The sequence below is a fragment of the Pseudorca crassidens genome, chromosome 9, assembly GCF_039906515.1.
Source record: "Pseudorca crassidens isolate mPseCra1 chromosome 9, mPseCra1.hap1, whole genome shotgun sequence".
NCBI lineage: Eukaryota > Metazoa > Chordata > Mammalia > Artiodactyla > Delphinidae > Pseudorca > Pseudorca crassidens.
In genome coordinates, this window is record NC_090304.1 from 6,601,224 (window position 1) to 6,628,924 (window position 27,701).

Genomic DNA, 27,701 nt, shown 5'->3' on the forward strand with positions numbered 1-27,701 from the left:
CAAGAAACGCACGAGGGCCTTCCCTGCCTGTTGAAAGCCTGTGTGAATTTCAGTCGGTTGCTATGGAAACCGGCCCGCGGTATCCCGGCATGCCTAGCCCCGAGCTGTCCAATTGTGAGCACTCCGACGGGCGCCTGCTGATGACGCATGCGGAAGCGTGGACAGGCTCTCGCCTCAGGAAAAAAGGCTCTCTCGGCGCTTCTGGGAGCCCCGCGGCGGTGGACAGTACCGGCTGCCTCCGGCACCTCTCAGGGAGTCTCGGACGTGAGGCCGGAGGCCCCACTCCCCGCGGGTGCGTAACGCCAACCCTGGCGCCTGGTTCGCCCTCTCCGGCCAGTGGGTCGGAGCCGGCCCAATCTCCAGGGCCGAAGCGGAGACTTAACCGGCCGGATGCGTGCCGGGGGCCGCGGGACCGGTGCTGGCCGTGGAAGAGCCAGTGATTGTCCCGCCCGCGCCCGCGCGTACGCAGATGGAGCGGGACGGGGGGCTCTCGGCGCGCCGTAGAGGGGCTGTGTTGGCTTCTTCGAGGGTAGGGAAGAATCTTCCTTTCGAGGAGGCCTGCCCTCGACATGCTCACTTTCTGAGAGATAAACTGCCTGTACACAGTGCCTTATAATTTGCTTTTCCATTCCTTATCGCTTGCAATCTTTATTATTCTCTTTTTATACCCAAGGTAAGGAGGGGGAGGTTGTGATTTAATTCAGCTCACCCAGTAGACTCAGACTGCTGGAGAGACCTCCCCCAACCCCTCACCCTTTCTGGTCCGGAAAGGTAGGACTTACCTACCGCTGCATCTTCCAAAATTAATATATTTAACAGTGAAGAGGAATTGCGAAGTTTGGGAAATGCAGGAACTGAGGGTTGAGAATGGGAAAGATGAGGCTGGTTTGGAGAACCGAAGTTTTCAGGTCAGGGTCAGATCATTTGTGAAATCATTGAGGAATGTTTCGAAACTGTCCTCTAGGCTAGGCCAGTTAATTTACTTGAATTGACGTTTGCTACCACTACAGAGGCCGGGGGCTACCAAGAAGTAAAAGCCAATCCCTGCCCTGCAAAAGTTTGTTTGGTTTAATTTGTATTTGCAAATCCTCCAGTCATCGAATGAGTTAGTACTGTGCTAGGCGAATAAAGCGCATGTGCAGCCCAGCCCTGGTGAGGCTTACAGACTGGTTGGGGAGACAGACATGAGAATGGGCCAATAGACATGTAAATAAATAAGGAAGGGTGTCTACACGGAACTAAAGGACTACAAGAGAAGTGCCCAGACAAGCATATCACAGTGAACCAGAAGCCCCCAGTAGACAAAGAGATGATCTGTTGAGAAGACTATTTATTCTTCCTCTTGAGTGATCTTTTGGCCGCACTTGGCACTGTCACGTCTCCTTCATTCTGAAGTTCTCTCCATGCTTTGAGTTTTCCCTCCTCCACCTCTTGCTACTTTCCTTCTGTTTTGCAGGGGTCGCATCATCTGCCCCTTTGGTGACCCTGGGAGTTCCATCACGAGCCCCTTCTCACTCCACACATTCTGCCTTGCTGGTTGCACCCTCTCCCAAGGCCTGAAGAACTCACTATATGTGATGACCAGATCTCTGCAGCCCAGATTTCTCTCTGAGGCTTAGACCCAGGTGCCCCCAACCCTGCCCCTTCTCTCCTTTCGGGGTCTTTGCTCACACTACTTACTCTGGTTAAATGCTCCCTCCCTCAACCAGCTCAGCTCATCTGTCTGGCCCATCTTCCTCTGCCCTCAAAACTGCAGCAGGCTCCAGGTCCCAGTTTAGCTGTCTCTCCCATATGCCCCTCATCTTAACTCCTCTCACTCCACAGTAATGATCTGCTTCTTGGCCTCTCTCTCATCCAGGAACTTGTAAACTCCTTGAGGTCAGAGACTGTCTTTCTGTCACACTTGTGCCTGCCTTCTACCGTGGTGTCTGATGGTACCTAGCATATGTTAGATTTTCAATAAAGATTAAATGAGTGAATAAATGAAGGAATGCTTAACAGTGTTCAGTGTTGCTGAGAAGTCAACCTGAGGTAAGCACCAAAAAATACTGGCATTAGGTACAAGGAGGTCATCTGTTAACGCTGCAGGATCAGTTTCAGCTGAGAGCGATGATACAGAAACAGACTGGAACAAGCGGGAGGTGAAAGGAAGAGCAAGGCCTGGAAAAGGTGGAAAACGGGGGGCGATTGAGTGGAGTGGGGTGAAGTTTTGTGTTTCTGCTTTTTCTATATGGTGGGAAATTCCTGAGCGCGTCTAAAGTTTCATGGGACAGAGCTGTCAAGAGGGAGAGTGGAGGATGCAGAAGACGGGAGCACTGATGACGTGAGGTCTTAGAGGAAGCAGAGGGAGATAGGATTTGAGCACGGTGAGAAGATGAGCATTGTAGAGTGTTCTCAGGAAGAGAAGTGGTGGCATCATAGGCAGAAGGAGCAGCACGGTGGGCGGGGGGCGCTGGGTAGGAAGTGCATGGTATATTTGAGAACTAAGCATTAGAAGGTGGGGTGAAGGAGCCGGACCAGCAGTTCAAGTCCAGTCTATGTAGGGCCTTGAAAGCCCCAGTCAGATGTTTGGGCCCAGTCCCACAGACAGTGGGGAGCCCACCCTTGGCCTTTCCCATGTTATGGATCGTCACCTTGGCCACTCTTCCCGGGATTGGGATCACTGGCAGCGTCCAAGGGCATGGGCATTTCTGTGGTTCCCAGGCTTCGGGAGATGTGCAGGCAGGGCCACTTGCACCTGCCCCACCCAGTGTGTGCCCAGGGTGTGGCGAGTCCAGTCACCCCCCCGGTTGTCCCCGTCAGCAGTGAGGCTTGGTTTGACTTCCCAAGTGGCCACTTTCCCGCTCAGAGCTGTGGGCAGTGGCGAGTGATGGCTCCACTCCTACTCCCAGAGCCCAGATGCCCGTCCAGCCTCCAAGCAAAGACACAGAGGAGATGGAAGCAGAGGGCGACTCAGCCGCCGAGATGAATGGGGAGGAGGAAGAGAGCGAGGAGGAACGGAGCGGCAGCCAGACCGAGTCCGAGGAGGAGAGCTCAGGTGAGCCCCACACGCCCGCGTGCCGCCCGCCCCCGCTCTGCCCGCCCTGACTGGCCTCTTGTCCCAGAGATGGACGATGAGGGCTACGAGCGCCGCCGCAGCGAGTGCGTCAGTGAAATGCTGGACCTGGAGAAGCAGTTCTCGGAGCTGAAGGAGAAGTGAGCAAGGGACCCTGGGGCCGGGCAGGGCTGGCTGGGGCCTGCTGTGGAGCGGGCACTCCGCTCGTGTTTGACGGGCGAGCACACGGGTGCGCGGCTGCCTCTTACCTCCCAGGTTGTTCAGGGAACGGCTGAGTCAGCTGCGGGTGCGGCTGGAGGAGGTGGGAGCTGAGAGGGCGCCCGAATACACAGAGCCTCTCGGGGGCCTGCAGCGGAGCCTCAAGATCCGCATTCAGGTGGCAGGTGTGTGCCCTGTTCCCCTACCAGAAGCCATGGCTCTCTGGCCCCTTCCCCTCTCGTCCCTGCTCTGCCTCACCCGTGCCCCTGGCCCCCCTTTATGGGCCCCTGGGTCCCTGGCCAAGCAGGACCTCCCTCTCCCTCCCTCCACAGGGATTTACAAGGGCTTCTGTCTGGACGTGATCAGGAACAAGTACGAGTGTGAGCTGCAGGGAGCCAAGCAGCACCTGGAGGTGAATGTGCCAGGCGCTGGGTGCTAGGTGGGGACGGAAGTGGCCACCCCGGCCTGCCTGGCTGAGCCACTCCGCCTCTTCCAGAGTGAGAAGCTGCTGCTCTACGACACCCTGCAGGGGGAGCTGCAGGAGCGGATCCAGAGGCTGGAGGAGGACCGCCAGAGCCTGGACATCAGCTCTGGTGAGGCGAGCGGCTGGCTGGGCACCCCTGCCCCAGGCCCTGTGCTTTCAGTGCCTGCCCCCCATCTCGGCCTCAGCTTCCCTGCCTGCACAGGGGGTTGTAAGAGGACCTGCTTCGTGGTCACTGTGGGGACTGAATGAAAGCAGCCAGGGAAGCGCCTAGCCCAGAGCCTGGCACACAGTGGGGACTCAGGAAGAGCGGGTCCCCTGCCCCCCTGCTCAGTTTCCAGAACGGAGGTGTCATTCTGACACACGCACATGCCATGGCCAAGTCCTCTCCATGTCCACAGGCCGACGTTCATACAGGGCACTGGGGAGGGAGGAATTATTATCGTACCCCTGTCCATGAAACAGATGAAGAAAGCGAGCCTCACAAAATCACAGTGACCTCTTTCCCAGGGTTGAACTCAGCTTCCAACCCCAAGCCCAGGCTTCTCTGCACTGCCCTGGTTGGGGTAGGGGCGCGAGTGATGGGGAAGGGCTGGCCTGGCCCGGGTGAGGGACACCGGCTACAGGGGTGGGGCGTCCTGGGATGGCCGGCACCCCAATCCTGACCCTGGTCTGGGGCACAGAGTGGTGGGATGACAAACTGCACGCCAGAGGCAGCTCGAAGACCTGGGGCTCCGTGCAGCCCAGCAAGAGGAAGAAGGCCCCTCTTGTTTCCGGTATCCTTTCCCCCACGGTGGCCCGAGCTGGGCGAGAGGTCAGGGCGGAGGAGGGTGGAGGGACACGCAAGACAGAGGCAGACCAGACTCATTTATGGTCATCTGGCATCCTGTGGCCATGTCCAGTCAAATCCAGCCGTCAGGGATTTTTTGCGGGGTCCTCCTAGGCTGTGTGGACCGTAAAAAAGTAGAAACATCCATCCAGAGATTTCCCCGTAATTTCCGGAGTGAGCTCTCCTTTGAGGCCCTTCTGGCTTTCCCATGACGTCCCAGGCTTTCCCACCCCCATGCCTTTGCTGACTTTCCGTTCTCCTATCGGCTGCCTTTGCCCGTGTGCCTGCTCAGTGCTCGTCTCGGTTGTTACTTCCTCCACGAAGCCTCTCCTAGTTTCCCCGCCGAAATGGCTATTTAGATATTACCCCTGTACCTAAACTGGGGCACCTGCCTCCCATCTGGGCATGGTCATCTCTGCCCCGCCCCAGGCGTGCGTCCCTTTGGTCCAGGGCCTGCTGTGCCTTCCTCCCTCCTGGCACAGCAGCACGGAGTTGAATTGAATTCTCTTGTGCACCCCACCCCACCCCTCATATTCCTGCAGCAACCAGATTCTCAGGGCACTGACCTCCTGGTGGTGGGAATCAGGTTCACGCAGGGAGGGAGGGAAGAATCTGGACTGCAGAGACTTGAAGGGTGAATGGGAGGTGAGGGTGTGGAGACATCAGGGGGACAGAGTGGCTGGTCCCCACAGGGGAGTGTGAGACCGAAGGAGGGTTGTTTTCAGGACAGAGGAGACTAGAGTCTCTTTGTAGATGGGGAAAGGGGCCAGATCCCTGAGTGGGTGGCATGGACCTTGGCCTTCTGACCTTGAGACCGGAGAATAGGTGAGGGGAGCTGAGGAGTGGTAGGGTTGAGACTGGAAGGCCCCCGTGGAGTGGGTGAAATAGGCCATAGCCATGCCACCTCTCCACCCTGCCGAGAACCCGGGGGCCAAGAGGTAGGAGGTGGAGCCTGAGCTCTTAACTAGGTCCTCGGCTCCCTGCCCCGATGTCCACAGCACCGCCTCTTCTGAGTGTTGGAGCTCCCGGGCCAAGGCCCGTCACCTGCCCCCTCCACCAGGCTTCCTGCTTCCTTGACCCCCATTGCAGGCCCTTACATCGTGTACATGCTGCAGGAGATCGACATCCTGGAGGACTGGACAGCCATCAAAAAGGTGGGTCCGGTGCTGCCTGTCTCAGGATGGGGGCTGGCAGTGCAGTGCCCCCTCCCCAACCAGATGCCAGCTTTGGGCTTTGCAGGCGCTCCACGTGTGGACTTCCTGAGGGCCTGGGAAGCTCTCTGCTCAGCCCTCGGCACCCTCTGCCTTCAGCCCAGGTTCCCTGGCATTGCTTGAGCTCACAAGCCTCGTTTGGCCTGAGGCTGTTCCGGAGGAGGGAGTTCCTAGTCTACATCAGCCCCTTGTTGCAGGGCAGGTTTTGATGGGGGTGGGGGTAAAGGGAGGGCAGGAAGGCGGGAAAGCAGCTGGGCTGCCTGAGTCTCTGACTGGAGAGCACATCAAACCTTTGCCTAGAAAGGGTCTTATACCCCGGCAACCCCTCTAGTGCAGCCCGGACCCAGCAGCACCTCCACCTCAGAAAGGCTGATGGTGGAAGGGGGATTTGCCAAGCTGGAGGCAGGCTCTCAGGGGGTTTTCTTCTTACCCACCCAGGCAAGAGCAGCCGTGTCCCCTCAGAAGAGAAAATCAGATGGTAAGAACCAGCAGGGTCGGGACTTCCCTGACGGTCCAGTGGTTAAGACTCCACGCTTCCACTGCAGGGGGCGCGGGTTTGATCCCTGGTCAAAAAAACCCACAAACTACTGGGGTTGTTCTTCCTCCCCCAGCCCAGCCTCCAGGAAAGGAGCCCAGAGGGAGGCAGGGACTGTGTCAGATCAGTGACCTGAGAGAGTCAGGACGGTCTGGGTGTGAGGGCATTGTGGGAGCTACGGTGGGGGTGAGTAATGGGGCTAGGTGATGGACCCGCCCCGCCAGCTCTGGTTAGGGAGGGTGGAGTGCTGAGCCCTAGCAGCCGGCCTGGCGGGCCCAGAGTACCAGAGAGGCCCAGGAATCAGCGGTGTGGAGCTGACCTGTGCCCTCCTGGCCTTGCCTGCTCTGGGCCAGACTGAGGCCACTCCTCTCAGTGCCGCACATGAAGTGCCTGCTTCCCTCTTGGTTCGGCGTCCTCTCACCTGCAGTGGTTTTTCCCTTCCTGTGTACCCCCAGGACCTTGACCCTGCTGTTCACAGCCAGGGGGCCCTTGGAGCAGCTGGCAGCAAACCCAGCATTTGAACTTACCTGCTGCAGAAAGGCAGACTGACAGGCCCCTCAGCGTCTGCCCAGCCAGCCCTGCAGTGCTGCTGTGGCCCTCCCCTCCAGCCGCCACTGGTCTGGACTCCTCCTCTGCCCCTCCTCGGGGCCCTGTTCAACTGTGGCCTGGAGCTGCCTTAGCCAGGCAACACTGTCTCCTCCATCCCCGGCCAGCCCACCACCTGCCCCCACCGAAGGTCAGCCTTCGCGGTGCCCTCCCTGATGATGATGTGTCTCATCTTAAGCCAAAGCAACATCCTTTCTGCTGACCTTGGACCTGGCTCCCTAGTCACCGAGCCAGTGAGCTGGGTCCCACTTCACGGGAACTCTGGGTCAGAAATGATATTTGGGGGACCTTTGTGTCCTGGCTGTTGTTGGAGGTGAGAAGGCAGGCTCCCCAGGTCTTCCTTCTCAAGGCGGTTCCTGGTGTCCGCCTCCCAGATTTCAGGGACTGGAATTAAAACCTTTTCTGGGACTCTGGCGTGACCGGCGTGTGTCTAATTTACCTTGCAAGGGAATCAGGGCTCTCATGGAGAGTGCTTGTGACAGGCAGTCTCTTCTGGGGTCCCTGGTACCTCTTCTCACTGCCTAGCGGGAGCCTACCCACTCGAACTTGGAGTATAGGCTGGGGAAGGGGGGTTCTCCCACTTGCCTGCTCCCCAGAGGTTGGGGGGCTGGGCCCTGGACTGCCTGGTGCTGGTGAGCAACGTCTGAAGCAACATGTGGCACAGGCAGAGCACGTGGCCTTGGGTGGGGACGGGGACTGGGTACTCGGTGCTTGGAGACTGGATCATGTCTGCACCTGCCCCAGTCACTTGGCAGATTGGCAAGGCAGGCTGGCAGAGCCTGTGTGCGTGGGAGGCAGCTGGCAGCAGCGCCATGTTCTGACGACCTCACAGCCAGACTCCCCCCTGTTTAGCGCTGACTGTTAGAACCGCCCCCAGAACCTCAGTTAAGCAAAGAGGTTAGTTTCCATGGAGACACAGCATCCTTTCTCCACGGCAACCTGAAATCCCAAAACGCAAGTTAAGCTCAGGAATGCGTCATCGGTGACCTGTAGGGGGCGCTCTCCCACAAGGCTGAGCTCAAGACCGTGGACAGATGAGCAGTTGACCACAGACCTAAAGATGCCCCAAAGGCGAGGCCTGTGGGGACCTAGATAGGCCCTGCTTAACCCCTTTCTGCCCACCTGTATGATTCGAGGAGGCTGGCAAGGCTTTAGGACGCACTGTGTGGAGGTGGTAGCCCCACAGCTGGGGCCCTCGGAGGGCCACTTGCATGGAGACGATCCCTGCCCCCAGAGGCTGGGCCCAGAACAGAGGAAGCAGGCACTGCCCGGGCTGAGTGGACACACAAGAGTTAACTGGCGGCTGTGACAGGGCGAACCGCCCTCAGGAAGTGTTACTCACCACTGGGAATGTGAGTGCTCTTGCCTTGGGGGCTGGATTCTCTTCCTGAGTCCCCGGAGATACCGAAGGAGCTCCCAGCCATGGAAGCCCCTGGAGAGTCTGGAGCAGGCCTTCTCGGAGCCCCCAGCCCAACCAGCTTCGCACCTGGGCACCTGGAGAGAGAAAAGTTAGTGAAGTTGGAAGGGCAACCCGGTGGGGCAGGGGCGGGGGGACCACAGAACTGGGTCTGTCCTGGGCAAGGAGGGGGAGAGGGTTGGGCAAGGTTCCCAGCCCCTGGCCCCCTGCTCAGGTCTGGCGCCTGCCCCCAGGCCAGCGCAGGACCCGCTGTACGATGTGCCTGATGCCGGCGGGGCACGAGCAGGTGGGCCTCAGCAGCCCGGGCGCACCGTGAGCCTGCGGGAGCGCCTGCTGCTTACCCGGCCCGTGTGGCTGCAGCTGCGGGCCAACGCCGCGGCCGCGCTGCACGTGCTGAGGACCGAGCCCCCCGGGGTGAGTCTTCCCCCACCCCTGGGGCTGGTGGCCGAGGGTGGGAGGGAGCGGGGCTGGACGCGGAGGTCCTGAGCCTCCGACCCCTGTCGACTCGCAGACATTCCTGGTACGGAAATCTAACACTCGCCAGTGCCAAGCCTTGTGCATGCGGCTGCCCGAGGCCAGCGGCCCCTCCTTCGTCTCCAGCCACTACATCCAGGAGAGCCCTGGGGGTGAGAGGGACCGGCCTGGAGGGAGGGGCTGGAAACCATCAAGGCAGGGCACCGGGGTTCCCCAGAGAACAACCTCACTTCCCGTCTCTCAGGCGTCTCCTTGGAGGGCTCAGAGCTTGTGTTCCTGGACCTGGTCCAGCTCATCTGTGCCTACTGCCACACCCGGTGAGCCTGCCTGCAGGGCGCCTGCTGTCCATGGGGCCCTACTCCCTGGGATACCCTGTCCTCCTCCCACACAGACGCTCTCAGTGCCCACAGCCCGGAGCTTTCCTCACTCCTGACTTTTTGCTCCCCTCTCCGGCCTCAGGGACATTCTTCTCCTCCCGCTTCAGCTCCCCAGAGCCATCTGCCAGGCAGCCACCCGCAAGGAGCTGGAAGCCATCTCCCATCTGGGCATTGGTAAGGGCTCCCCTGCTACCCGTTGCTCAGATGGACAAGCTGAGGCCAAGAGGGAAAGGGAAGGCATGGGCACACAGCCTGAAGCCTGTGCCTTTCCCTCGGTTGGGCCCCCTCCCTGAACCCCCTGAGGCCCCAACCTGTTTCTCTTCCCTAGAGTTCTGGAGCTCCTCCCTCAACACCAAGGCTCAGCCAGGCCCATCTGAAGGCCCACTGCTGCCCAGGCTGAAGCCCCGGTCCCCACAAGAGCTGGACCAGGGCACTGGAGCTGCCTTGTGTTTCTTCAACCCCTTGTTCCCAGGGGACCTGGGCCCCACCAAGCGGGAGAAATTCAAGAGGAGCTTCAAAGTGCGTGTGTCCACAGAGACCTCCAGCCCCCTGTCTCCACCAGCTGTGCCGCCTCCCCCAGTCCCAGTGCTGCCAGGGACAGCCCCCAACCAGACAGAAAGGTTGCCCTCTCGCCAGCTGCTGCGGAGGGAGAGCTCAGTGGGGTACCGTGTGCCAGGGGGCACCGGCCCCAGCCTCCCGCCACTGCCTTCCCTCCAGGAGGTGGATTGCGGCTCCCCCAGCAGCTCAGAGGAGGAGGGGGTGCCAGGGTCCCAGGGGAGCCCAGCAACCTCACCCCGCCTGGGCCGCCGGCGGCCGCTGCTTCGGTCCATGAGCGCTGCCTTCTGCTCCCTGCTGGCGCCCGAGCGGCAGGTGGGCCGGGCAGCCGCAGCGCTGATGCAGGACCGACACACAGCCGTGGGCCAGCTGGTGCAGGACCTACTGACCCAGGTGCGGGCCGGCCCTGAGACCCAGGAGCTGCAGGGTATCCGCGAGGCGCTGAGCCGGGCCCGAGCCATGCTGAGCGCGGAGCTGGGCCCGGAGAAGCTGCTGCCACCAGAAAGACTGGGTGAGACTCCAGCCCGGGGCTCTGCCGGTTCAGCACTGTCTCCCCATTCCACTCTCTCTGCCTCCCCACACTGCCAGCCTGTCTCTCAGTCTGTTCTGCGGCTTTACAAACCCACCTTCTCTCACCACCATTCAAGCAAATTCTGTCCACCGCCTGCCTCCCTGTCACCAAGTTTCCAAATCTTTTTTTAATTTATTATTTATTTTATTTATGGCCGCGTTAGGTCTTCGTTGCTGCATGCAGGCTTTCTGTAGCTGCCGCGAGCAGGGGCTTCTCTTTGTTGTGGTGAGCAGGCTTCTCATTGTGGTGGCTTCTCTTGTTGTGGAGCACGGGCTCTAGGCTTACGGGCTTCAGTAGTTGTGGCGCACAGGGTCAGTAGTTGTGGCACACGGGCTTAGTTGCTCCGCGGCACGTGGGATCTTCCCGGACCAGGGATCGAACCTGTGTCCCCTGCACTGTCAGGTGGATTCTTAACCACTGCGCCACCAGGGAAGTCCCAAGGTTCCTCCTCTTTTTCATCCCTCTCCTCTCCTGATCATGCCCTTCCTCCCAGGGACTCTGCCCCCCTGGTTCCCCTGACCCCAGCCTACCTCTCCCCCGCAGAATGCGTCCTGGAGAAGTCGCTGCATCGCTCCGTGCTCAAGCCTCTCCGGCCCATCCTGGTGGCCCGCCTGCGGCGCCGTCTTTCCACCAACGGCTCCCTGGGCCGCCTGGCTGAAGGCCTCTGCCTGGCCCGGGCCCAGGGCCCCAGAGCCTTCGGGTCCCACTTAAGCCTGCCCTCCCCAGTAGAGATGGAACAGGTGCGCCAGAAGCTACTGCAGCTACTTCGTGCCTACTCACCCAGCGCCCAGGTCAAGCGGCTCCTGCAGGCCTGCAAGCTGCTCTACACAGCCTTGAGGACCCAGGCAGGTATGCCCCCTCCCACCACCTCCCACTGGCTCCTGCCAAGTCAGAGGCAGGCCACCAGGCAGAGGCTCCAGGAATGGCACAGCAGGGAGGGGGAAAAAAAAAAAAAAGGGTCCAACCCTCCCATTTCACAGATGGTAAAACTGTGGCCCAGAAAGCAGAGTATCCACTCCCCAGGCCTTGCCCCCTGGTTGCCATAGAGACCACAGTGCCCAAGGCCTGGCAGGCGGAGGGGAGGGTCCTTGTCTAAGATAAGTAGTGGATTCTGACCCTGGGGTCCCAGAGGAGCCTGAAGCTTCCTCCTCCACCACCACAGGGGAGGGTGCAGGGGCCGATGAATTCCTCCCACTGCTGAGCCTCGTCCTGGCCCAGTGCGACCTTCCTGAGCTGCTGCTGGAGGCCGAGTACATGTCAGAGCTGCTGGAGCCTGCCTTGCTCACTGGAGAGGGTGAGGAACCCCACACACGCCCCTTCTGTCTGGGTGGGGCTGGGGCGCCCTGACTGAGCAGAGGAGGCAGAAGGAGCAGGTCACTCACGCCCAGCCTGAGCCGCATTCCTCCCCTTGTGTCCCAGGCGGCTACTACCTGACCAGCCTCTCGGCCAGCCTGGTCCTGCTGAGTGGCCTGAACGAGGCCCACACCCTCCCGCTGAGCCCCTCGCAGGAGCTGCAGTCCTCCCTCAGCCTCTGGGAGCAGTGCCGCCTGCCCGCCACCCACAGCTTCCAGGTAACAGGACTGGCCACCCCCGGGGGGAGTCTGGCATTGTCTGGCGCAGTCCTCTCCTTTGCCCAATGAGACCCAGGAAAGGAGGGGGAAGGGGAAAGGCCAGTCCTGCATTAGCCCACGACAGAAACAGCGCCCCGTGTGTAACACACGTCCGAGCCAGGCTTTCTGGAGGCTGCGTTCCACGAGCCGGCACTGTGCTCAGTGCTCTGGCGGCTCAGCCTTGAATCTTCACAGAAACTCTGAAGTGGGATCATTATTATCCCCATTTTACAGATGAGGAAACTGAGACATGACATGGGGAGGGAGAGGGACACAGGCAGATCCTGGCTTCTGGCCCCCAACTGGACTCAGGCTTCCAGCCCGTGACCCCCATACCCTCCCATCTGGGCTCAGGCGTGGTGTCCTCAGAGCCAAACAGCATCTCTGCCCTTCACCCTCCTTCCATGCAGTCAAGAGACCCTTTCTAGCCTTGGCTAAGAGTCCAGATTTGATAGCCAGATCCTGGATCCAAATGCTGGCTCTGCTGCTTTTTGGCTCTGGGAGCCTGGGCAAGTTATATAACCTCTTTGTGCCTCAATTTTCTTGTCTATAAAATGGGGTAATAGTATCTACCTCCTGGGGTTGATATTTGGATGAAATGGGTTAATTCAGGACAAGTACTGAGGGCGCAGAGTAAGCTCTACCTGAGTAGGATTGTTAGGCTGTAGAGGCCTGCTGGGGCGTCCTTCCAGCCTGCAGCTGTGACCCGCTAGCCCAAGCACATCCCTCCCTTCCTCAGAGCCCCTGCTCAGAGCTCACCTTATTCACAAAGCTTTTGCCACTGGTTCTACCACTGGATATGCGCCGTCCCAGCCCTGTTCCTGCAGAGCTTCTACTGAGACCTCAAGCTTTGCAGCCAGATTCGCACCAGGCAGGACTGAGTTCTTGATTTTGCTTCTCCTGCACAGCACCTCCTCCGCGTAGCCTATCAGGACCCCAGCAGTGGCTGTACCTCCAAGACGCTAGCCGTGCCCCCAGGGGCCTCGATTGCCATGCTGAATAAGCTCTGTGCCACCAAGTTCCGGGTGACCCAGCCTGATACTTTCAGCCTCTTCCTATACAAGGAGGAGGACTACCACCGCCTGCCCCCCGGAGCCCTGGCCCACCAGCTCCCCACCACCGGCTACCTCATCTATCGCCGGACAGAGTGGCGCGAGACCCAGGGCACCTCCCCGGGGGCTGCCCCAGAGGAGGGCAGTGGGAGGCCAGAGGCAGAGGGCAGGGAGCAGGAGAAAGGGGGCCGGGGAGATGGGGACACCAAGGTCAAAGCCAGTCCCAGGGACAGCAGGGGAGAGTCTGAGACGATGGCCGAGGGGGGCGAGGACCAGGCCAGGGGAGGCCCTGCCCAGCCAAGGGGGCCAGAGGCTGAGGGAAGCCAGGCAGCAGAGGAGTAGCTGGGAGTGGGCAGAAGGGCCATTTGGGGCAGAAAACTCTGAGCCTGGGGGGAAGGCCTTTCAGAGCCATCCACCCCACTGGCCAAGGCACAGCCCCTTAGTCTTCCCCACCCCGGGCCGCTCCGTGTCTGCCACCTCCTCTGACTGTCTAGTCCTCTGATCACACCTGCTGGGAGGTGCCTGGACTGGCCACATCTGGGCACTGGAGTAAAGCCCAGGGGGTTTTGGGGGGGGGCCCAGACGAAGGGCCCAAGGCCCCTTGGCCTCTCATCCTTCTCCCCCAGCTGGAGGCCAGCCGTCCCGCAGTGGTGAGTGTGCCCAACAGGGGACAAATCAAACAGGGGCCTGACCTCTGGCAGTGGAGGGTGGGGCTTCAAGGCCCTGAAAGGCCCCACCCACTCCTGGGTGTCAGGAGGATTTGGGGAGGCAGCAAGATGTTGGGGCCCAGTGCTGCCCAGACCACCTGGAGGCCAAGCACCTCCAAACCTCAGTGTCCTCATCTGTGAAGTCGGGGTGCTACTGCTGCCCTACCTTCTCCCAGAAGTCTTCCATGGGTCAGAATGGATGGTTTTGTGGCAAAGCAGAGCTCAGACTAGGGGAAAGGGGAGGGAAGGAGGTTGGATGCTAGCAACACACATACACACACCTCTCCAAGGGTCTGTTCTTCACTCTCACAGAAGGGAGAGGCTCTCCAGGCAGCCCTGGGGACTGGGTCGGGTCCAGCTGAGAGAACACCCACATTCTGGTCTTTCCCCAAGATGGGAAGTCCTCCCAGGCACTGTGATGTCCCAAGGGAATGGGACAGAGGAGACAGGCTTCTGAAGTGAGGTGAGGATTCGGAAATCATCTTCTCTGCACTTGACTCTCTTGGACCTCACAAGAGCTTTACGGGATACAGGGCCTGGCTTTTTACCCACTGAGGCTTGGGAAAGTGACTCCTACGACACCACACAGGAGGCCATTGGGATCCCCACACCCAAACCAGGGGTCAGGTTCCAGCTACTCCTTGTGTTCTAAACCACCAGTAAATTAACCCTCAAGGTCCGGTAGACCCCAAAGGGAGGCCCGGATCAGGCAACAAATGAGCAAAGAAAATACCAGCAACAACCACAAGGGGGTGCACATGGCTCAGGAAGCTGCCAAGAGGGTGACCTGATGGACGAACGCAGCTCCAGGGCAGCGGCAGTGTAGGTGGTCACGGGGTTTGCAGTCTGGCAGCTGCCAGGCAACTTGGGGACAGTGCCAGGGCCAAGACCTCTGGCCCTCAGCTGTCTTGGGAGTCAGGGGTCTGAATGAGGCCAGCCTCAGGGGACCACTCCCTGGGAAGGAACTAGCCCCTGGTGGAAGGAGGACCCTAGCCAGTCTCTGAGGTGCTCCCTCAGACACTGAGCACAAAGGGACATCAGCTCATATATCAGACATGACAGCTGGAAGGTAGAAATCCTGGACATTGGGATTTCAGACCCTCCAGATACAGCCCAGGTTGCAGGGCTCCCAAATTTCTCACTAGGCCATCAGCAGCTCTAACTTCCCCCACTTCTACCCGCCCCCCACAAGCTTCTCGCTGGTGGGGAGTCTCCCTTCACTCTTTTGTATGTCCCCCCCAGTCCCTCACCCACCCGAGTGCCCTGTACAGTGCTGGGCACTCCACAGGCGCACAATAAATGTTGTCCACTAATTGGAGTTTGATAACTAAGAGGGAAGGGCAGCGGGCTGGGAGGTTAAGGGAGGGCTGGGTTCTGGGAACCAAACACAGGATGTCTCAAGTTCAGTCTCAGAGGAAGGACCTGGAATGGTTGCAGGGGGTGTTCAGAGAACCCCAGGGCCGGATGAAGAGCTGGTCTCATGGGAACTAGGGCTGGCTGAGGCTTCTGGGCCCCTGCGAGGGGGCCTCTGCAAGCCCTTCCCACCTCCTTCCCATGCTCAGTCCTAATTCCTGGCTCTGAGAATTCAGCATGCCCCCAGCAGTGGCTCATTGGAGCACTGCCAGGCCCTGCCTGCTCCCTGAATCTTCTGGTTTACCTTCTGAAGAAATTCTGATGGGTTAGGGGTCCCGGCCAGATAAATCAGCATGACCAAGGGTCATGAGACGGGGGTTGGGGCTCCAGGCAGGGCAGGCAATGACAGGCTGGTCTAGAACTGATCTTATTGTCCCCATTTTATAGATGAGGAAACTGAGGCTTGCTCAGGCAAAGTGGCTTGTTACAGGGCAGAGGACTCAGACACCAGGTTCCGTGGAGCTTCGGATTCTGCAATCCTCCAAAACAGAAGGAGTTGTTTACTTATCCACTCAGCAATCTGTTGTGTCCGTATGGACCAAGCATCCGCAGCCCCAGCCAGAGGGAGACAGCTGTGATCTGGGCAGTAACGGCCTACTGTGCGCTCGGACTCTGTACTGCCCCCCCCCCCCACTCCCACTACTGCCTTCCACCTTTGGCCTTCTGGAAGAGGAAGTCAGGGCTCTGAGAGGTGCCGTGCCATTTCCAGCATCCACTGCTGCAGGGCAGGGCTGGAACCCTGACGCTTGGATCTCTGGAGGAGCAGCAGAGTCATTTCCTCACTTGGAAATGTTGCACTTATCACCTCACAGTAGTTCCCTGTGTGAGTTTGTTTATTGTCTGTCTTCCTCACCAGAAGGCCAGAGCCAAGTCGGCCTTGTTCCCTGCTGAATCTTGGGGGCCTAGAACAATGCCTGGCCCGGAACTGGCATGTAGTAAATATATGTGGAGTGATTGAAGACTCAGCCTAACTGTTCATCCCATGGCTTGGGACATGGGGCGGCACATCCTCCATTGCTGCCACCAGGGGGCGGGCGTGCCCCACTCCCAGTCACATGCCAGGTTCCCTTCTCTCCTGAGGCCCCCCCGGGGACCCAGGGCATTCAGAGGACCTGTGCAGGGCCTGGTGCCAGGAAGGGCCCTGGGACCGTCCTGCGAATGGGGATCCTGCTAATGGAGGTTGGGAAGGGAATGAGAGAACGGCCTCTTCCCCCCAGGGCTCTCTGGCCAGGCAGGCTCAGGAGCCAGGCCTGTGGGGTGGCCTGAGAGAGGACCCTGCCAGGGTGGTGAGGAAAGCGGTCATTGAGACCCACAACACCCTGACTCAATTTCAACACCAAGCAGTTAACTCCCCGCCATGGCCTTGTGACCGCCTTCATGTCCACAGCTTAACACGCAAACACCCTGACTCACATTTGCACACAGGCTGTGTGACACCCTGCCCTGCCAGGGTCACCTACAGTGAAGCCTGAGCACCGCCACCCTTAACAGGAACACCCAGAGTGTTAGGACACCCTGACACGGTTAGCCATTCATGCCCTGCAGGATGGGACACAGTGACACACATTGGCCCCTCCTCTGAGCCACACCCTGATGCAGACATCCCTAGATCTGCAAACTCAGAGATATTCCCTCACACTCTCCCTCTCGGGTTCAGAATGTGACACCCTGACGCACATACATGGAGACAGGCCAACACAGAGACATGTGGTGACCTGCTCCACAAGGACCCTCATGGCACGCTTACACCTACCCTTGCAGGACTGCCGCTGACATACCCAAGGCCCCCTCTCGGACATGCCTGCTGCTTCCCACGCTGCACAGGCGTGGAAGTGCAGACACACACACAAACTCAGAGACAAGTGCAGACACACACAGAGATACACATACAACATAACGACACACATACATTTTTGATGATGCAAAAGAGGTCCAAGTCCTTCTCCTGACTAATCTCACCCCCAGCCGTGGCCTATCCCTGCCACCACTCAGCTACCCCACCCCATGGTGGACCCTGCTGGGGGCTGGGAGTTGCTGAGAAGACCCTCTTGGGGGCGTGGTGACCCCACTGGCCAGGCAGAAGGCAGAGGCCGGCAGCACTGGGTGGGGAGGCCTGAGCTCATCAGATTCCAGCCTGAGTGATTCACGGGAAGTGCCTGGGGAAGGTGGGGGGGAGACTGGTCCAGGGGCAGGGGCTTTGGAGGCCTGGGTGGGCTTCAGATCAGAGGGTCTCGGGTCCAGAGCAAGCCTCTGGTCTGGGAGGGGGGCTTCCCGAGGGGGTGGCCCAGGCTGAAGGGGTGTCTGCTGGGTCTGGCTCCTGGGAGGGGCTTAGGACACAGATCTGAGTCGCAGGATGAGACAATCAGTCCCTCCTGCCCACCCCGCCCATGGCCTGGGCCCCTGACCCCGTGCCTTCCCGGCCCCAGCAGCTGGGTGTCTTTAGCAGGGGTTAGGCCAAGGGTGGGGGGGCAGGGGTGGGGTGACCTTCACGGCCATCTTGGCCCCTTGGGCCCTGGGGCAGGCAGCCCGAGTGGCCCCCAGAGGCCTCGAGGGGCTGAACCAGCCTGGCCCAGTCGGGGCCGACAGGGTTACAGACCCTCGCTGCCTGCCAGGCAAGACCTCTGCCAGAGAGCTGAGAACGCACTCCTGTCCCAGCGCCAGGGATGTTTTCCTGCTGAGATGCAGCCCTCTGCTCCTGCTGCCCCCGGAGCCCCTGCCTCCCAGGCCGGGCTGATGCTCAGAGGACACAGCTGCTCCTGCAGGGTGACAGAAAGAAAGAAAGGAGGGGACAGGGCGGGGGTGCAGGAAGTGCCTTTCTTGGAACTCTGCACCAAAATAGCCCACTCTGTTCCTACTCTGGGTCTCAGTGTCCCCACGGGGGAGGTGTGTGTCACCAAGGAGACCCTCACCAGGGAGGGGCCTGAGCTGACCTCAGTCTGGCTTCTGCCCGCCATCTTCCCACCCCTCCCACCCCTGACAGCCCTCACCACCCCCGCCTCGGGCTCTGCTCCACTTTGAAGTCCTAACATAAATACCATGTCTGCTTGGGTTCCCCTTCCCAGCCCGGTCACAGCCCCCAGACCTGGCTCCCACCCCAGCCAGCACTGGGGGTGCGAGCTGGGGGAGAGGAGCGAGGGAGGCCTGGACCACCCAGGGAAGGTGGCGAGCCAGAGACCCGGGGACAGGACCAGGGAGACAGAGCGGGTGAGACACCAGAGATGGAGAGGGGGGAAACAGAAGAGGGCAGAGAACAGAGAGACCCCAGAAACCAACAAGGTGACAATGCTGGGGACAGGAGAGGAGAAAGAGGGACCCCAGAGACAGACAGGGGAGCTAGAGACCCCGACAGAGAGGGAAGAGAGGAACAGGGAGGAAGAGACCCTGCAGTCAGAGGGAGGGACAGTGAGACACAGAGGTCCCCGGGGAATGTGAACGGGCAGGAAGAGAAGGGGAAAGTTCCAGGTGCCAGTGGAGACGGCAGGGGCGGAGACCAGGGTAGCAATGGAAAGAATGTGGTGGAAAGAGAAATGTCCCTGGAGACAGGATGACCAACCATCTTTGTTTGCCCGGGGCTGAGGGGGCTCCAGGGACACAGCACTTGCAGTGCTGAGACCAGGCAAGTCCTCAGCAAACGGGGAAGAGTGGGTCACCCTGGGTGGCAGGCCTTTGCCAGATGCCACAGGGATCAGAGTCCACTCGCATAGGTACCCTTCACACAGATGAGGAAGCTGTGGCCCGAGAAGGGCCATCCGGGACGTCCCTGGAGCACATGGCAGGGCCAAGGCAGGACCAGCTTCAGGGATGCTCCATGGAGCTGCACGGGCAAAGGGCTCCAGAGGGAGGACAAGAACAGTGAGGGCCGGGAGAGCACCTGTCCTGGGATCCCCAGGCTCGGATACAGTCCCCGCTCTGCCTCCGCCTGTGTGACCTAGGGCAAGCCTCGTCCCTCTCTGGGCCGTGTGAACACTGAGTGGAAGGGCCGGGCCCCTCTAGCTCTGATGGGAGCTCCAGGACTCATGGCCCCCTGGGCAGATGTGGCCAGATGTTCAGGTCAGGCATCTGCCAGGAGAGAGACTGGGGCTCCAGCTGGGCCCAGGTTGGGCAATCCAGGGGCAGCCATATGCTTCTCCCCTCACAGCTGTGGGCACACGTGCGGGCCCTCGAGGACACACACGTCACCCAGCTGTGCACACCCACAGCAGTGCCAGGCTTTCACAAGCGTGCGCGCATGCTCACACACACACACACACACACACACACACACGGTCATGCACAGACACCAAGGTACATCCACAAACACACAGTCTCTCTGTATGACAAAGACACCTCTGCCCCACCTCAGCCCCCTCCAGCTGTCAGAATCCTTTACCCCAGGGGCCAGGCCTGGAAGACAACCCTTCATCCTGGGTCCCACCTTCTCCAAGCCTCTCTCTCCCACCCTGTCTGGTCCAGCAACACACCTCTCCTGTGGGTCTCTCCCATCCAGAAGCACACAGGGTGTGGCACAGCACGTGGGGCAGGGGAGGGGGCCGCAATCAACCCCCTCCTTCCCAGATTCCCCTCCCTCCCCACTCCTGCCCTGGGACCTCTCCCGCCCAAGACCAGGCGCCTCCCGCCCACCCGTTGGCCCTTCCTCCTGAAGCCTGAAGGCTGGGGTGGTTTGGGAAGAATTTAGAAATGGAGAGAGGTGGGGGGATGGGGACAAAAGAGAAAGGAGGAAAGGAGGTGATTTGTACACAAAGCAATGTGCTGGCTCAGCGGCCCTCATGCCAATGCTCTCTAGGACTCCTGCCCCGGGGGGCGCCCCCCAATCACACTCGGCTCCCCCATGCTGGCTGCTCCACTGGGCCCTCTGAGGGCCAGTCCCTCTGCAAGCCGCCTTCACCCCAACACCAACAGGCCCACATACTGCATCCAGAATCACCGTCTGGCTTGTCCCAGTAGCTGGAAGACAACGTTCCTTCTGGGGAAGTGGGCTTCTGTTTCCATGGCCCTCCTGAGGTGAGCTCTCCCCAAAAGGGCCATGATCAGAGCAGGGAACCCCAGCCTCCTGACTCCCAATGTGAGTCAGCCACGCCTGGTGTCCTGAGCTGTCCCCACCCCAGCCAGGGAGACACATTGGCCTCAGGCCCCAACGGAGAAAACAGGCTGTGTGGTAACCGGGAAGCGTCACGCATGCTGCCTGCTGATGGTGACCCAAGCTGTCCCGTCCTCCTGGGCTGCACTCCTACAGACCCATAGGGTTACATTCTGAGTGTGCCATCCATCACAGTGGCAGGTAATTATAAATTAGCATTTCTGCCTGATTCCCTGTACCCAACCACGCATCTAAACATTTTCTCATCCACACACCCATCTACTTAGCCATCTATCCATCCATCCACTTACTCATTCCTAAATCCATCCATCTATCCATCCGCCCACCCATCCATCTATCCATCCATCCCCCCATCCTCCAAGCATTTATTGCATCAGTTAGCATCTTCTCTGTGCTATGGGGGAACCAAGATGAGTCCGGCTGAACGGGACTGGCATGAAGACCACAACAAGCCCCCCTCTATCCCCTCACCCCCAAATCCATGATGCTGTGCCCACTAAATACCTTCTCCTGACGAGGGTAGGAAATTCTTTTTTTTTTTTAATTCATTCATTCATTCATTTGTTTATTTTTGGCTGGGTTAGGTCTTCATTGCTTTGCATGGGCTTTCTCTAGTTGCGGTGAGCGGGGGCTACTCTTTGTTGTGGTGCGCGGGCTTCTCATTGAAGTGGCTTCTCTTGTTGCAGAGCACGGGCTCTAGGCGCCCAGGCTTCAGTAGTTGTGGCACGTGGGCTCAGCAGTTGTGGCTCGCGGGCTCTAGAGCTCAGGCTCAGTAGTTGTGGTGCACGGGCTTAGCTGCTCCGCGACATGTGGGATTTTCCTGGACCAGGGTTCGAACCTGTGTCCCCTGCATTGGCAGGTGGATTCTTAACCACTGCGCCACCAAGGAAACCTTAGGCAGCCTCCACCTCACCTCTCCCAACATGGATGGCCCTGGGGGTGGGGGGTAAGTGAGTGCTAGATGCCCACCCAAACTGGGCACCCAGGTGCATCTCCAAGTCTCATTCTCTACCTACCAAACCCTTAGTCTTGTTGGGGTCAGGGTGTCCCACTCCTCCCCACTACCGCCCGCCTCCTGGCTCAGGCTTCCCTCCACTTGCCCAGCCAGGCCATCTGGAATTTGGCCTTTGACCCTCCTCCTCCTGCCTGCCCCCCAATGCCTCACCCCCACTGAGGCTGTAGTCCTGACCTCTGATCTGACCCACCCACTCGCCAGACGGCCTGCAGCCTCCCCTCAGACGCCCCAGCACTGGCCATTGCCCGAATCATGACTGGGACCGCCACACCCTTGGACCAGGCTCCGGCCAGCCCCCGCCCGCCCCTGAAGAGCCTCTAGCGGCTGCCTTCCCCAGCCTGCCCCGCCTTGCTACCCAGATCTACAGCCAGCTCCCTCCCCTCTCCCAGACTATTGCAGCAACCTCCTGACTGGTCCCTGGCCTCCAGTCCCCCCTCCACCCACCGCATACCAGCCACAGGGATCTCTCATCACGCCTCTTCCCTGTGACCCCCATGATGGAGGCCAGCCTTCCAGGGGCAGCTCCATCGCTTTCCAGGCCAGGCCTCTACCCCGTTTCTGATACTTTCTCTCCAGTCTTCACTGTCCCTCTAACCCTAAACCTCCCTCCGGGCCCGGCAGAGTCCTTTGTATTCTCCAAACACATCTTGAGCTCTCCCAGCTCAGTAACTTTGTCTAGGCTGTGCCTTCTTCCCATCATGTCTTCCTTCCATCCTCATTTCTTGACATCATACCCAACTCTCAGACTGCTCCAACGACTCCTCAGGGCACTGCAGCAAAAAGAACTGGAAGAAGGGTCCGAGGCCTCCCACACAAACTCTCTGAGACTCCCTGGGCCTCAGTGTACCCACCCACAAAAAAGCTTGCTGATTTCCAGGGATCTCCCAGGCCTGGGATGGTATGACTTCTGGGGAAGGCTGGGTGAATGTGGGGAGCAGGTGGGCTTTGGCTCCAGGCAGAATCGCATCACCCCCCCTGCGTTGCCCTGAGCCAGATTCTTCACTTAGCTGAGTCTCATTCACTCATTCATGCGTGCGTTCATTCATTCTTTCGTTCAGCAAAACCCATTGAGCAGCATCTGTGGGCCAGGAGCTTTCCAGGCTCAGGGGATACAGTAGGGAATAAGACAATGACCCTGCCCAAATGGAGCTCGCAGTCTCCTAGGGCTGGAGTTCTCCACTAGGGGCAATGCTGCCCCCAGGGGACATGACATTTGGCAATGTCTGGAGTCTTTTTTTTTTTTTTGGCCGCACCGTGAGTCCTGCGGGATCTTAGTTCCCCAGGATGGAACCTGCGCCCCCTGCAGTGGACGCGTGGAGTCTTAACCACTGGAACACCAGGGAAGTCCCAAGGAGTCATTTTTTATTGTCCCAACTGGAGGGATGCTACTGGCATCTAGACAGAAGCCAGGGATGCTGCTAAACATCTTACAATGCACAACACAGTCTCTAGAAAGTATCATTACCCAACCCTGAATCTCAATAATACCGAAGGCGAGAAACCCTGGCTATTGAGGAATTCAGGCCAGCAAGCAAATATATACCACGTCAGATAGGGGTAAGTGCAAAGGAGAAAAATGGAACAAGACCAGGGGGCCAGGGAGCCCCAGCGTATGGCGGAGGAGGATGGTGGTCTGGGATGTTGATGCCTGAGCTGAGACCTGAAGAAAGTGAAGAAGCAGAGACTTTGCATCTTTCAGGAAGAGTGTTCTAAGCAGAGGAACAGCCAATACAAAGGCCCTGAGGTAGACATGTGCCTGGTGAGTTTAAGGAACATCCACAGGCCAGAGTGGCTGGAGCAGAGGGAATGAGGGGAAGGGAGAGGGATGAGAGAGGGAGTTTGTGGGGAGATCACAAGAGCCTGGAGGCCGAGCGTGGTAAAGACTGGCCTTTCTTCTGAGTTGAGACGGGGGCCTCGAGGGTTCTGAGCAGGAGGGTGACTGGATCTGACTTGGGGTTTAAAAAGATCCCTCTGGCAGGATGGAGAAGGCAAGAGAGAGACCAAAGGAGAGAGTGTTGCACAAATCTAAATGGACAAGCGTAGTGGCTTGGGCCAGACATGGGTGGCAAAGGTGGTGAGATGCAGTCAGATTCTGGATCTGTTCTGAAGGTGAAGACAACAGGATTTTCTGAGAGATTGGATGTGGGGTGTGGGAGAAAGAGGAGTCAAGGATGACCTCAAGGCTTTGGGTCTGAGCCAGGGGAAGGATGAACTGCCCCGCATTGACTTTCCTCTCATGAGAAGGGGGATAATTCTCTGTGCTTCACAGATGTAAACCTTGAAAGAATGACCTTCCTGGCATATAGCAAGCCCTTCTAAAGTCCTGGTTCTCAAGGGGATTGGCCGCGTCTGCAAGGCCAGCCTTGCCACTGTAAGAAGGTTAGCAAAGCCGCCCTGGTTCCATCCCCCGACCCCCCCCCCAGATTTGCTCAGAAGACTAAGGAACATTTGTCTCATGCTTTGCAGCTGACAAAGCACGTTTGCACACACTGAGTGCCATGATACAATAGCCCTGCTGAGCTGAAGGGCCCTGACACGTTAGCCCCGTTTTGTAAGTAAGAAAAGTGGAGACCCAGAGAAGGTCAGCGACTTCCTGCAGTCACACAGCCGATTGTGGCAGAGTGGGAAGCCGGATCACGACAGCACGCTGAGGGGCAGAACCTCTTCTCAGCATCCCCGCCCCGGCTCAAATTTCTGCTAAGAGTGCAGTGGGTGTGCACGGGTTAATCTGACAACCAGCTCCCCAGGGACCATCCTGAATAATGGGCTCAGTACACATGCCTCCAGAGGCTTCCAGGAGGGGCAGGAAGAGGACCCCAGCCAGGCCTGCGCAGCAGGCCCTGTCTGGGGGCAAGGAGAGCTCCACACATGTGACGGCTGTGTCACACACACGTGTGTACCATTGTGCGCCCCATGTCCATACGTGGCCTCTCACCAGTCCCCTCCCAGCCAGCCCTGTTCACCCTGCCCACCCCCTCCCCCATGCACCCTGCCCTCCTGCAGTAGGGAGCCCAGAGAAGCATTTCCTGTTTGGGGGCCGCCTCCTCCCCCTCTAAGTCCAGGTTCCCAGGGCCCCAGGCTGAGCAGAGGTGAAGGGAGGGCAGCCCCCTGCCCCTCCTCCTTCCCCAGCCACCCCCAACACCCGGTCCAGCTGGAGCCAGGAGGCTTGAGGGCAGAGGTAGGAGCTCAGTATATAAATGAGGGCTGTGGATGCCCACGCCTGTGTGATCGAGGTGCTTCCCACGTCCAGGGCCTGCATGCGAAGGTGGGTGACTTCCTGTGTTAGGGCCTGCAGAACGCCACACCACTTTCGCATGTACACCTAAAGGGTTTAGCATGTCAGAGTATGTGCAACCTGGGACGAAAGGACAGAGTATCGAGAGAGTGCTCTTGTGTGTGGAGAGGAGCATACACACGTGTGTGATGTGAGAGCGTGAGTCAGAGCATGTTTCCACACACATGACAAGCAGTTGTTCACGGGTGTGATGAGGTCAGTGTGTCCCGATTGGGGTCTCTGTGAGTCTCTGGGAAGCGACCTCAACCTCCGCCAAGAGCCCCAGACGGCGCTGGAGTTCTCTGAGGGTCGTCCAGCCTCCTCTTCTCGACTCCCAGCCCGTTAGCAGCGCCTCCTCCCCTCCCCTGCCCCCACTCCCAGCACCCCCCACCCCTGCCCCCCGCCCGACTGCTTCCTGCTCTGGCGGCCCCCGGGGAGCGAGAGAAGGGAGCTGGCAGCGGCCCCAGCCCACTCCTTACAAGGCCTGAGCCCGGCCCGGGCCCGCCCCCGGCCCGCCCGCCGGAGGCCCCAGTCACTCCCCCTGTCAAGAGCGGCTGCCGGCCGGGCCCGGGCCAGTCAGGGGGCGTCGCGATGCTGCTGCGCCTGCTGCTGGCCTGGGCGGCCGCGGTGCCTACGCTGGGCCAGGCCCCCTGGGCCGCCGAGCCCCGCGCTGCCTGCGGCCCCGGCAGCTGTTACGCGCTCTTCCCGCGGCGCCGCACCTTCCTGGAGGCCTGGCGGGCCTGCCGTGAGCTGGGGGGCGACCTGGCCACGCCGCGGACCCCCGAGGAGGCCCGGCGCGTGGACAGCCTGGTGGGCCCCGGCCCGGCCAGCCGGCTGCTGTGGATCGGGCTGCAGCGGCAGGCCCGGCACTGCCAGCCTCAGCGCCCACTGCGGGGCTTCACGTGGACCACAGGGGACCAGGACACGGCCTTCACCAACTGGGCCCAGCCCGCCACGGGTGGGCCCTGCCCGGCCCAGCGCTGTGCGGCCCTTGAGGCGAGTGGCGAGCATCGCTGGCTCGAGGGCTCGTGCACGCTGGCCGTCGATGGCTACCTGTGCCAGTTTGGCTTTGAGGGCTCCTGCCCAGCGCTGCCCGATGAGGCAGGCCAGGCCGGCCCCGCCGTCTACACCACGCCCTTCCACCTGGTCTCTGCAGAGTTTCAGTGGCTGCCCTTCGGCTCTGTGGCTGCCGTGCCGTGCCAGGCTGGCAGAGAAGCCTCTCTGCTCTGCGTGAAGCAGCCTGACGGTGGCGTGGGCTGGTCGCGGACTGGGCCCTTGTGTCCCGGTACTGGCTGCGGCCCGGACAACGGGGGCTGTGAACACGAGTGTGTGGAGGAGGCAGACGGTCGGGTGTCCTGTCGCTGCACCGAGGGCTTCCGGCTGGCAGTGGACGGGCGCAGCTGCGAGGACCCCTGTGCCCATGCCCTGTGTGAGCAGCAGTGTGAGCCTGGAGGGCCACAGGGCTACAGCTGCCACTGTCGCCTGGGTTTCCGGCCAGCCGAGGATGAGCCGCACCGCTGCGTGGACACAGATGAATGCCAGATTGCCGGCGTGTGCCAGCAGATGTGCGTCAACTACGTTGGTGGCTTTGAGTGCTACTGCAGCGAGGGCCACGAGCTGGAGGCTGATGGCATCAGCTGCAGCCCCGCTGGGGCCATGGGCGCCCGGGCTTCCCAGGACCTTGGGGACGAGTTACTGGTTGATGGGGAGGATGAAGAGGATGAAGATGAAGCCTGGGAGGTCTTCGATGGTGGCTGGACAGAGATGCCTGGGATCCCGTGGATGGAGGCCACGCAGTCACCTGACTTTGGCCTGGCCTATAGACCTAGCTTCCCAGAGGACAGAGAGTCACGGATGCCCTACCTGGACCCCACCTGGCCACCCCCGCTTAGTGCCCCTAGGGTCCCCTACCACTCCTCAGTGCTCTCTGTCACCCGGCCTGTGGTGGTCTCTGCCACACGCCCCCCACTGCCTTCTGCCCACCAACCCCCTATTGTCTCTGCCACGCGTCCACCCCTGACCCCTGCCCCTCAGCCCCCCGTGATCCCTGCAGTACAGCCAGCTTTGCCCTCTGACCACCAGTTCCCCAAGATCTCAGCCAACTCTCCAGATCTGCCTTCTGCCCACCGACCCCCCGTTATCTCTGCCACACACCCAGGACCGACCCCTGCCCACCGGCCCCCAAGTATCTCAGCCAAATATCCTGAACTGTTCCCCGCTCACCAGTCCCCCATGTTTCCAGATACCCAGAACGCCACTCATTTGCCTCGAATCCCAGCTAACCACGCCCCTCTGGTCACCACCTCCAGCGCCCATCAAACCCCTGTGACCCCAGATATCCCGGTCCTCAAAGCCCAGGCCACCCACCATCCCATTACTTCCACTGTCCAATCTTCTCTGATCACTACCTCCAGGCCCCCTGTGTCGCCTGCCCATCAAGTCCCCGTGCCTGCTGCCACCCAACCCCCAGCCTTCCACACTCCCCTGCCCCCAGAGAGCCCCACTAAACAGACCTTACTCACTAGCCCGACACACTCCCATTCCAAAGCCCGACAAGTCCCAAGGGAAGGTACCCCTGACCCCAACCTGGCCCCGTGGCTGCCCTCGGCAGTCCCCACAGCCCTGGGGGAGGCCAGTCCAGCAGGCCGCAGCCGCAGGGATGATCGGTGGCTGCTGGTGGCACTCCTAGTGCCAACATGCGTCTTCTTGGTGGTCCTACTTGCACTGGGCATCGTGTACTGTACCCGCTGTGGCCCCCACGCGCCCAATAAGCGCGTGACTGACTGCTATCGCTGGGTCACCCACGCCGGGAGCAAGGGCTCAACGGAACCCGTGCCCCACCGGGGCAGCCTCACAGGGGTGCAGACCTGCAGAACCAGCGTGTGATGGGGCGCAGCCCCCGCTCTGTGGGGTGGGGGAAGGGCCATGCGTTGGACACATGGGCCAGGCTGCACCAGGGACCCACGGGGGCTGCCCAGCTGGACAGAAGGCTTCCTGGTCCCCCGGGCCCAGCCAGGCTCCTCTCTCAGTCAACCGCTAGACCTGACTCTTGGGAGCTCTGTTTCCTGGCCCAGCACTCACGACGGAGGAGATGCCGAGGCCCCCCAGGACCTCAGGGGGTGGGTTCTGGGGTCTTCTCCAATAAACGGGGTGCCAACCTCACCCAAAGCTCCTGACCCCCATTGGTGCCTGAGGGGAGGGTCTGGGAGGACTCAGAAAAAAA

General features: G+C 60.1%; 3 protein-coding genes and 1 long non-coding RNA gene across 13 annotated transcripts; all 4 read left to right on the top strand.

The window, feature by feature from the left end:
- Positions 1 to 131: 131 nt before the first annotated feature.
- Positions 132 to 7,323, top strand: BRMS1 (BRMS1 transcriptional repressor and anoikis regulator). 7 transcript variants are annotated; one of them, XM_067748245.1, is made up of 11 exons: positions 132 to 292; positions 2,892 to 3,037; positions 3,105 to 3,195; positions 3,320 to 3,438; positions 3,586 to 3,665; positions 3,750 to 3,846; positions 4,418 to 4,510; positions 5,653 to 5,717; positions 6,213 to 6,252; positions 6,386 to 6,495; positions 6,765 to 7,323. In XM_067748245.1, exons 1-11 carry the CDS (start codon positions 141 to 143, stop codon positions 6,828 to 6,830), a joined length of 1,059 nt encoding a protein of 352 aa, XP_067604346.1. In that variant the 5' UTR covers positions 132 to 140; the 3' UTR covers positions 6,831 to 7,323. The 7 variants fall into 7 exon arrangements, 6 of the variants coding, with proteins under 6 accessions (XP_067604346.1, XP_067604345.1, XP_067604349.1 ...); XM_067748244.1 differs by having other exon boundaries at positions 133 to 292; positions 3,311 to 3,438; XM_067748249.1 differs by lacking the exon at positions 132 to 292 and adding an exon at positions 335 to 2,323 and having other exon boundaries at positions 3,311 to 3,438.
- A 137-nt stretch (positions 7,324 to 7,460) lies between these two features.
- On the top strand, positions 7,461 to 13,448 carry RIN1 (Ras and Rab interactor 1). Of its 4 annotated transcripts, none has more exons than XM_067748234.1 (10): positions 7,461 to 8,423; positions 8,566 to 8,746; positions 8,844 to 8,958; positions 9,051 to 9,123; positions 9,266 to 9,357; positions 9,512 to 10,249; positions 10,853 to 11,158; positions 11,472 to 11,603; positions 11,729 to 11,880; positions 12,828 to 13,448. In XM_067748234.1, exons 1-10 carry the CDS (start codon positions 8,338 to 8,340, stop codon positions 13,311 to 13,313), a joined length of 2,361 nt encoding a protein of 786 aa, XP_067604335.1. In that variant the 5' UTR covers positions 7,461 to 8,337; the 3' UTR covers positions 13,314 to 13,448. The 4 variants fall into 4 exon arrangements, with proteins under 4 accessions (XP_067604335.1, XP_067604336.1, XP_067604337.1 ...); XM_067748235.1 differs by having other exon boundaries at positions 8,576 to 8,746; XM_067748237.1 differs by having other exon boundaries at positions 8,247 to 8,423; positions 8,547 to 8,746.
- Positions 13,449 to 13,469: 21 nt separating this feature from the next.
- On the top strand, positions 13,470 to 16,042 carry LOC137229947 (uncharacterized). The gene is made up of 2 exons (XR_010945927.1): positions 13,470 to 13,621; positions 15,479 to 16,042. It is a non-coding gene; the product is annotated as an uncharacterized lncRNA (long non-coding RNA).
- Positions 16,043 to 25,053: 9,011 nt separating this feature from the next.
- On the top strand, positions 25,054 to 27,646 carry CD248 (CD248 molecule). Its single transcript, XM_067748250.1, has one exon. It carries the CDS (start codon positions 25,070 to 25,072, stop codon positions 27,362 to 27,364), a length of 2,295 nt encoding a protein of 764 aa, XP_067604351.1. The 5' UTR covers positions 25,054 to 25,069; the 3' UTR covers positions 27,365 to 27,646.
- Positions 27,647 to 27,701: the final 55 nt, after the last annotated feature.